Here is a 10,726-nt window from a genome sequence, read left to right as displayed (position 1 = left end):
CCTGCTCATCTGGTAAATTCCTAATCTCGCAGGACGGGTCCTTCGTCACTGCTTCCATGAGTAGGCTTGGAGCTGGTCACTCTCCGCCTCTGCTCCTTTACAAACAACTTCCTTTCTCTATGACAACCACTTCTTCCCTTCCGCTAGACCAGGACTTTTTAAGCTTGGAACTCCCGGAGCTCTGGGCTGGCGCACAGCTGCTGTCATGGTTCAGGGGGAGCTGTGCTGCATTCACGGTCCCTACCCGTCAGATGCCAGCGCCACAGCCCAGCCTCCACCCCCCACCCACCCCCCAGCAGCGGGCACTGAACTACGTGCTGCTGGAGGGCAGAGGCTGTGCCTCAGTCTCCGAATCCAGCGCCTAGCACATGCGTGACACGTCAGACATAATCAATAAATGCTTTTAAATTAATAACGTTACTTGACCCTTCTGAATCTGTTCAAAGCCTGTAATCTGAAGCTTCAATATAAAAACAAGAGAGCTGTTAGAACCTTTGTTGATATGAAAATGGTATAGAAAATTGGTAAAAGGAATTTTATAGGCATTTTTATAACAGCATTTATATAATCTGTTTCAATTATTTTAAGAGATTATAAAAGCCATAGGGTGAAGACCAGGCCATGATATTAAAATACGACTCTGGCATCAAACCTGGTTATCTTTCTCTCCCTCTCTTTTTAAAAATTTATACCATTTCAACAAATTATTTTAAGCATAATCAGATCATCTATTTCATTCTAGATATGGAGAGTCAATTAATAATATAACAACTAAAATAAATGTGTCAATGAACAATAATAAGACATTTGCTAAGGTCTCTAACATAATACAAACAATAGATTATTGGGTAAAGAAAATCAGATCATCTTTCTCAAACTGTAAACTCTTAAAAACTAAAGTCAGAAAAAAAATGAAGTCAGATAATTTGAAGCTCCTTTTTCAACAACTGTCTAGCTGCACTCGTTTCTTTTATTCTCAGAGCTTTTCTTATTTCATGATCACTTTAAGTAGCACATTATGGTAGCCATGCATACACCATCAAAACTAATTTAATTCCAGATTCATTACAGAGCTGCTTTTTATTCATCAAGGTCAAATCTTAGCGGCTTCACAAGCTTAGATAAATCAGGTGTTAAGCAGACACATCTCTAAGGAACCGAAGGATGTTCTCATTTGCAGTTCTCAGCATATCTTATTATTTATTGCCAAAGCAATGACTGATTAACTTTGTCATCTTTGCTCCACGTTTTCCCCTCCAGCAGAAGCAACCTGCCCTCTTCTGTGATGCTGGATCAGACCTATTTAAGATGATGTCTTTGATCACAGACATGGGGCACTTGTGCTCCTAGGCTTTGATGAAACATTGTTCCACTGTAATTTCGTGGAAGGGAAACAAAGTCTTAAATGATAACTGACAGTCAACAAAGACAAGTGAACTTATTAAGATTTTGTACTATTCCTTGACAGCACAATCTTCAAGCACTGGGAAAGCTCAGAAGTTGACTAGCATAGGTTTTACTTAAACACAATCAATATACAAAACCCTCCTTTCTCAGTCATTTCCTTATTAGCTAATTTGCCCCGAAAAATGAAACCCTGTAGGTCAGAGGATGAATTTATGAGTTTTAAAATATTTTCTTTCTATTCTTCCATTGCTATGTCTGTAAAATTCCTGGTAATCAATTAAATTTGCACTTGTATGAGATTTTACTATTAGAAAACATCTAAATAACATATTGAATACATGCAACATTAGAACATTAAACACTAGGAAAAAAATTACATGCCTCTAGGTTTTTATTAATCACATTCCAACACCGGAGGCTGAAAGTATATCAAATCTTTTGCGCATGACAACCTCATAAATTATTCAACTCATTAGTATTACTAAGAAGCATGAAAAACTGCATCAGTGTTAAGGATGTTTTCCACCCGAAAAAGGTCAACCAAAAGTTTTAATAACGAAATTGAAAGAAAAGCTTTTCAAAGTAAACATGAAATAAAATTATGGTCCTTTATGTCTCCTTGAAAATATATCCAATCCTGATAATTTGCTCATTTAAAAGAGAGCATTGCTAAGATATTTGTTTTGTGGTTCCAAATAAATTGCCCAAAGAGACTGTCAAGAAATCCAAATTATGGCTAATTATATCTGCCTATCACATTAAAGTTCAACGATAATTTAATCAAAAATGTTTGAATTTAGAGGAAAGTCAAATGATTCAAAACATTTTTATTAAAGTATTGTCTGTTAATTCCTTTTCACTTATATTACATTAATACAGGCTCACATTGTAGAAACATATTGCACTACAGGAACAGATAGATCTGACCAGTGTTCCAATAGCAGGGATTGCATTGATAGCCATGTAAATATTCCCTATTTAAGTAATTTAATGTTATTCCCTTAGCTTGTACAACTTGCTCAAAATCTGAAAACTCTGATCACTGATTCAAATACTTCTAGCCATACTTAAAGATCCATTCATAAATATTCTTTTGTTCCTAAAACAATCTTTTGCTACAATGTAGATGAACATAAAAAATATATATTTTTGACTACAAATTGCAGCAGAGTTTCTGTGCATTTAATGCTTCACTTTCAAGATAGAATTTATAGGGAAACTGAAATATTATAATTACTTAATACAGAGGAAGGAATAAATTGGATTTCAATTTGTTCTAGATGCTCTATGCAAACCAGAACGTTCATTCTTTTGTATGTTAGTCTCTACACTGCCAGACTTTAAGGTACTTAAACACATTTAAACATTTCATGGCAGACAGAGTGGCCAGATGATGGGCTGAGTATTTTTTTACTTTTATGTGAACGTTCTGGCAATACGTGAATACAAATGTTTTCTTTAAAATATACAAAATATGTTTTCGATTAAGTTTTTCAATATCTATTTTTATTGAATGAAGTACTTTATAATAATTACTGACACTTATTTCCTATTTGCTCTGAAGAAGCACTTTGTGCATAGATTAGAAGGCACATTCAGAATTTGGGAGAAGGTACCATCCTACATTTTTCTCCTGGCAGTTAGCAATTCCTCCTTCTATTTCTACGTACAGATCACTCCGGGGAACACTTTCCACTTACCCACTTCGCATCCTCCATATTTTATTATTCCTTACTTTCTACTCATTTTCAAAAGTCCGAAGGTGTGAACTATGATAAAGGTTGAAGAGGTGTCCTCTGGACTTGTTTTTGGAGGTATAACTGGTTTTGTTCTCCATCGTCTTCCACAGCATGAGAATGACCACAGAACAACTCTGGGCTAAGGAGATTTCCCGGATATTTTATGGCATGCATGTGGTCTTTGTTATGAATAAAATAAGAACATATCCCTCAAGGAACCCAACGCTCAAGAGAGATAATAGGTTCTGATATGCTGATGATCCAGTATTTAAAATTTATAAACCGCTACGCATTTTAAAATACACTTCGGCTATACACAGAGGATGTTTAGTATCACCTACATCTTTTATCTTTTCAAAAATAGAGTATTATATTTTAGTTTAGGTTCATTAACAACAGTTACTATAATGCTAAAATATAATTATCAGTATTAAAAAGTTTTTAAAATTTGTTTCTGATAGGCTTTGATGCTGGTTTATTGATAGAGATATTTTGCAAATTAAACACACAAAGTAAAATATCCAGTTTTATAGAGAATCAAATTAAATATTTTTCTAACAGACCCCTTTTTGAAAGCAACTTGTAGAATGCTGAATGGAATAGTATAATGTGGACCCTTTCTAATTAAAGCTTTGGCAACTTGGTATCAGTAAAATCACACCCTAGCATAACTTTTGTCACGAATTGTCTCTACATGTAATTTCTAACTTCAAATGAGATGAATTCGACATAAACTGGAGAAAAATTCTAAATAGTTGGGTATACGAAATAAAGTTTTAATGATTTTAAGTTCATATTATAAAGTAGGCCACTTTAAATAGATAATTCTAAGAATCTCTATAGAGCATAAAGATAATACTTCATTTTAAGTTCATGCTAAATCCTGAGGTGCTAAAATCTTTAGGTGATCTTTTGAGTTCATTTAACAAATTCTCTATAGTACAGGTAAATTATAATTTTTTTCTAGCATATTACTTCCTGTACTTTCTTTTACTATATAAAGTTACTGTCTTAGATATAATAGTTTTATATGAAATCCGCATGTATTTACTTTTTAAAATTTCTTTTTACTTTTCAATTACAGTTGATAGTCAATGTTATTATTCAATATTATTTTACATTAGTTTCAGGTGTACGGCATTTATACATTTAGACATTTATGTAATTTATGAAATGATCCCCTGATAAGTCTAGTACCCACCTGACACTACGCATAGTTATTTATTTAATTATATTTTGAGCCTTACTAAGTTATATCAATTCACATACTATTTGCGCAACAAATTTTAAAAGCTTTGCACATTTTCTTTTTATTAGAATTAAATATTTTCTCTGAATGGTATTATTATATTATAAATGAGGGTAAATTTTAAAACAGACGGTTCACCGATGACTCTCAAAGGAATGAAAATTAACATAAAAATACACGTAATTGTAAGAACAAAAGTAGTTAATAACAAAAAACATATGGAGCGTATCCATTAAAGGTTCTTTTCCCCGTGTATATGGTTTATCAAATTCTGATAGGATCTAACTTATTAGAGCATTTAAAAATGGATGAATAGACAAAATACTTCTATGCATACTCCCCGGTGGATAGCAATCTAAAGTGGCAGCATTTTTATCAAATTACAAAAAAATTTTGATATTTACAATTTTTTATACATTTTATAAAGGACAATTTAGGGTACTTTCTACTGTGGTGTGGTAGTTGAGAATACCTTTAATGTGGGGTGGTTTTTTTCAGACTTTATTTACAACTCACTGCAGGATCGGGGCTTAAATGAGCATCTTTTTTTTAGACATAATAGAGGATAATAGAAGAGACTAGTATTAAAATAGAGAATGTCATGTAATGAGATTATTAATAAGATATTTGTTTCAGTTAAATACACAAGTATGTACATGTATATATACACACAGCATATACATGTGTGTACACACAGAAATTATAGATAAAAATAGATGAGTCTGAGTACCTGATTACCAACAGTATATATTTTTTTACCTTGGGTCTTGGTCACCAAACTTCAAAAGACACTGAAAAAGAAACTGATTTTACTCCTGTTTTAGGCTGTATGAGAAGGATGTTGGGTAATAACCAACTATGTAGATAGAGTCTTTTGATCTCTTAAAAAAAGCTGAAAGATCTAAAATACATCAAGTGGGGGAAATATTGGGTTGATTTAAGTGTAACCTAAATGATGCTGAAGGATAAAGCAGAACATAATATTTTTGACTTAGGATATGGAGAATTTTAAAGGCTAGTGAAAAAAATAAATTATCGAACAATGAAGAGTTAGTTACCTTACATCCAAAAGTATTTTTGCGTAAGAGGCATTGGTACTAACCATACTCTATTGCAGCTTTGAGCAATGCTTCAGCATGAGTGGAGCCAAATGCATTACGAACAAATCGTCTCCTTCGACGAAGATCGTCTTCCCAGTAATCCAAACGCCAGAAGTCATGCAATTGGCTAAGAGTAAGAAAATAAAGAAATGGCGATCACTACTACTAACAATGTATAAGTGGAAATACATTTTTAAAATAAAATTAAATATGTCTTTGATCTCATTGGAAAATTAAGATACTTTATGAGATATTTATATTTTACAATTGTGTTTGTAAACATGTTTACAAATGAACAAAACTTGAAACAGTAACATTCTCCGATTTTAGGCATGCTAATGCTCAGCTCTTTCTTTATAATGTTCTTCCTTCTACTAAAAAAAACATTAATCATGGGGAGTTCAGTAACAAATGCAGCATCAAATTACAAGTATTAATGGCACAGTTTACATTGTTTTATACTGTTTTTAACAAGGCTTGTAAATCACAGGGTAGAACTCACTACAAATAGTTTGCAATTTAATGACCGTGGTTTCTTAGTAGACTGAATTAAGAACTATAAAATATTGCCCACTTGGATTTGGTGGAACAATGATTAAAATAATGTGCTGAAATATTCATCGAAATAATTCCCTGCTGCCCACAGCAACCTGAGAAAAGTGCAATTTTATCCATTATTAATAATACTGAATTAGAGCTGCAAAAAATTCTAGTATGTGGTAATTGTCTTGGTAAATTATTATTCTAATGATAACAGAGTCTTTGGATGATTTTATAGCTTTCAGCTAATATAAACCATTAACAATCATGGCCATCATTGGGTAACATTGTCTAAACCGTGTTACACGCTAAACCAATATTAAAAATCCATGAGATATGGCAGAAACTACTGAAGTATGTTCACTGCATATCAATGGAACATTTCATGATATCATTTTTTTTCAATTTAATTTCAATAAACATTAGTGATAAATGCCACGGCTTGAGAAGTCTGTTTTCTCTACATAGTAGTTAGAGTAATACGCTCAAAAGATAATATTCTAATTTTCCACTATTTTAAAAACATATAAAATGTTTTCATAGAAGATTTGATTTCATTTTTTATTTTGATATTTTATCGCAGGAAAACATTATGTTTGAGTAAGAAAGTAATGTATATGTTTTGCTCATCATTATATCTCTGGCACAAATTATGTTTTTAATAAATATTCAATGACTTAATTAAAACACTTTTTTCACTTTGATAATCTACAGATATGTATAGTCATGGAGACCAGTGATTTACTTTTGAAAACGTTTCAGGGTTTATGGCCATATAATTTTGTTTTCGATAAATTGTAAAGGAACATAATGTAAGGCATATATTAAAGAACATTAAGATTATAAGCATCTGAAGTATACTTTACTATAGTTGTTTTTCTAAACATAATAATCATAATCACTCAATTTTTGTCAAAATAATGAGTACCTGATGAACAATTGTTATATGTAGTGTAACTCTATTGTTAATTTAAAATAGGATGATTTCTATTTCTACAAATATAGACTAATCCTAGTGGTTTAAGGAAGACCATGCTAAAATCGTGCTGTAAAGATTTTTCTTTAAGTGTATGTTAAAATTAAGTAACTGAATTCACCAAGAGAGACCAGAGATCTAAAGGTTTCTAAAATTTCTCACCATAGACATTTTTCTCTATACCTCACATTAAATACAACTGAAAAAATTCAGCATTATACATAAAACAAAGATGACAAAGCTGGAAGGCGGAGACTGGAAGGCTGACTGGTTTAGGACCTTGGGACCTATGGGGCAACGCAGTGGTGAGTCCCCTGTGTTACCTCTTGGTCACATACATCCTAGGCTTGGAGGCAAAGAGACCAGCGACCACATTGGCCGGTGGGTGCAGACCAAGGGAAAAAAAAGAAGCCCCCGACAAAAGCCTCTTTCTCTAACCTAAGGACCAGGAAAGGGGCAACCTAAGAAGGCAGGAAATTTTTAGTCAACATCTTCTGTACTCTTGCCAAACACCACGAGAAACCGTGACCCGACCTACCCACACCAGCAAAGGATGAGGGAGGGGCCAAGATGCAGAGCCTCATGAAGGTGTAAATAAGGTCACCTGACAGCCGAGAAGACCAAATAGGGAGCCAGGGCTCTCACTTCCGATGGCTGGTAGCAAGGTGCCCACCCTCAAAAAGCCAGTGGAGACCACGTGGAGATCCCGGACTTCCATCCCCACGGATCGGCAACCAGGCACCCTTCCTTCTCCCCACCAGCGTGTTGTCAGGGAGACAGAGAGAGTCGACTTCTACTATTGATCGACAGCAATGAGCGGCCACCCCTGCCAGCAGACAACAATGAGGAGCTGAAACTCCCGCCCTGCCAATCGGTAATGAGGGGCCACCCACCCCTGGGTGTCAATGGAGGGGAACCGGGAAGCCTGGCTTTCTACTTCCACCTGGCAATGAAGAGGGAGGACTCCCCACTTCTGATGCAGCAGTGCCAGAGAGAGCCAACTAAGACTTCAGGCTTAAATGAAATACAAAAAATCTCAGAAAATGACAACAACAACAAAAATGTCCAGGTTTCAATCTCAAATTGCTAACACCAAGAATCTGGAAGACCCCAAATAGAATATAAAAAGATCACCAACAGATGCCAATGCTAAGATGGCAGGAACGCCTGACTATTCCACAAGGATGTCAAGCTGCCGTGATAAGAAATGCTTCAATGAACGTTATGAACATGCTTGAAACAAACGGAGTAGAAATCTCGCAGTAAACAAAAAGTCTTAGCCATAAAACAACCAAAACAAAACCCCCAAACCAAAACAGAAGATACAAAGATGTGCCAAATGGAAATGTTACAACTGACATAGACGATAACCAAAATAGAAAGCTCAGTGGATGGGCTCAACAGCAAAATGGTGGCTACAGAAAAAGAATGAGTTAACTGGGAAATAGAACAATAGAAAATGACAAAATCTGAACAATAGAGAAAAATAGACTAAAAAAAATTAAACAGAGCCTCGCAGCTATAAACAAATGATAATATCTAACATTTAGGTCACTTAAGTTTTGGAAGGAGATGGGAAGGAGAGCAGGGCTGAAATAGCACCTGAAGAAATGGCTGAATACTTCCCAAATTTGTCAAAACAAACAAACAAACAAACAAAAAAACCCAAAAAAAACAAAACCCAAAAATGTACAGATTTAAGTAGCTGACTGAACTCCAAACAGAAACACAAAGAAATGCATGCCAAGACACGTCATAATTAAACTTCTGAAAACTAAGGACAAAGAAAAACTTTAAAAAGCAGCCAGAGTAAAAACATCTCACTTACGGAGGTAAAACAATGAAAATGGCAGTTCACATTCAAAGCCATGCTGGCCAGAGGAAGCAGCAAAATATGTGTCATGTGCTGAAAGCAAAGAACTGCCAACCCAGAACCCTACGACCAGTGGAAATATCCTTCAGAAATGAAGGAGAAATGAAGAACCTCTCAGATAAGGGAAAAGAAAATATATGTTCATCAGAGCTAGTATCAAGAATGGCTCAAAGCGGTCCTATAAACTTAAAAGAAGCCATAAAAGAAGGAGCATTGGAACATCAGGAAGGAAGAAAGGACACAGTAAGCAGAACATGAGTAAATGTAGTTAGCTTTCCTTTTCCTTTTGAGTTTTCTTTATTCTACTGTTGAAGCAGAAAGTATAACAGCGTCTGATACGATTCCATGTGTGCATAGAGGAAATATTTAAGACAAATATAAATGGGGGAGGCTAAAGGGATGTAAAGAAAGTAAATTTTCTATACTTTTCTTAGGCTGATAAAATGAGACCGTCTCTAGACTGTGAATATAATAAAGTATGTAAATACAATGTAATAATTAGAGCAACCATTAAAAAAGCTATACAAAGAGGTATACTAAAACATAGCTAACAAACTATCGGAAAGAGAAACTAAGAAAACAGTCCCATTTACAACTGCATCAAAAAGACTGGTAACTCCAGTTTCTGAAAGTTTGTGTTACATCTCCTTGTTTTTATGAAAGACCTGCACTAGTAAGATAAGAGCTTTTTTCATAAAAGCGAAAATCTTCTTTGGATTCCTTTCAGTTAGTAAAAATACGTACTAATGTATGTCCTTTGTAAAACAAGTGACAGAAGTCTATCTTTTGGAAAGCGAGAGATACGCTTTGCTTTACACCGTTTTGGCTTAGGAAAGGCTTCATAGAAATACTCTACTTTCAGATAGAGGGGTTCTAAGGTATATTCTTAATATACCTAAGAATAAATTTAATCAAAGAGGTGAATGACCTATACAATGAAAACTATAAGACAATAATGAAAGAAACTGAATACAAAAATTAATGGCAAAATATTCCATGCTCATGAATTGAAATAATTGATATTATTAAAATGTCCACACTACCCCAAACAATCTACAGATTCAATGCAATCTCTATCACAATTCCAGTGGCATTTTTGCAGAAATAGAACAAATAATTCTAACATATGATGGAACCACAAAAGACTTAAATATCCAAAGCCACTGAGAAAGAACAAAGCTGAAAGCATCACATTTTCTAATTCTAAACTATATCACAAGGCTATAGAAATCAAAACAGTATAGTATTGGCATAAAAGCAGACACAAAGGTCAATAGTACAGAAAAAGAGCCAAGAAATAAACCCACACATATATCGTCAATTAAGTTATGACAAAGGAGTCAAGAATATACAGTGAAGAAAGGACATTAAATCAGAATTAAATGTTGATTTAATTAACTGTTAATAATGGTGTTGGAAAAACTGGACAGCCATTTCACAAGAATAAAACTGGACCGCCATCTTTTACCATATACAAAAACAAACTAAAAATGGATCAAAGACTTAAACATAAGACCTGAAACAATAAAACTCCTACAAGAAAATGTAAGCGGTAATAAGCTCCTTAATGTTGGTCTTATAATCATATTTTGGATTTAACACCAAAAACATAGGCAACAAAAGCAAAAATAAACAAGTGGGACTACATCAAACTAAAAAGATTCTGCACAGAAAAGGAAGCCATCAACAAAATGAACAGGCAACCAACTAAATGGAAGAGAATATTTACAAATTATATATCTGATAAGAAGCTAACATCCAAAATATATTTAAAAAACTCATACAACTCAATAGCAAAACAAACAATTCCATAGCAAAACAAAAAAATGAACAGAGTATCTG

The 10,726-nt window shown here is 34.1% G+C and overlaps 1 protein-coding gene across 1 annotated transcript in view; it reads right to left on the bottom strand.

The window, feature by feature from the left end:
- NBEA (neurobeachin) overlaps positions 1-10,726 on the bottom strand; it is a 600,762-nt gene that overhangs the window by 216,533 nt on the left and 373,503 nt on the right. The window contains exon 38 of the mRNA XM_023531608.1: positions 5,498-5,622. Coding sequence (XP_023387376.1) covers positions 5,498-5,622 — 125 coding nt within the window. The remainder of the gene's footprint in view (positions 1-5,497; positions 5,623-10,726) is intronic.

This window comes from Pteropus vampyrus, unplaced genomic scaffold (assembly GCF_000151845.1).
Source record: "Pteropus vampyrus isolate Shadow unplaced genomic scaffold, Pvam_2.0 Scaffold71, whole genome shotgun sequence".
NCBI classification, from domain to species: Eukaryota; Metazoa; Chordata; class Mammalia; order Chiroptera; family Pteropodidae; genus Pteropus; species Pteropus vampyrus.
This window is presented reverse-complemented; position numbering and strand designations above follow the sequence as displayed.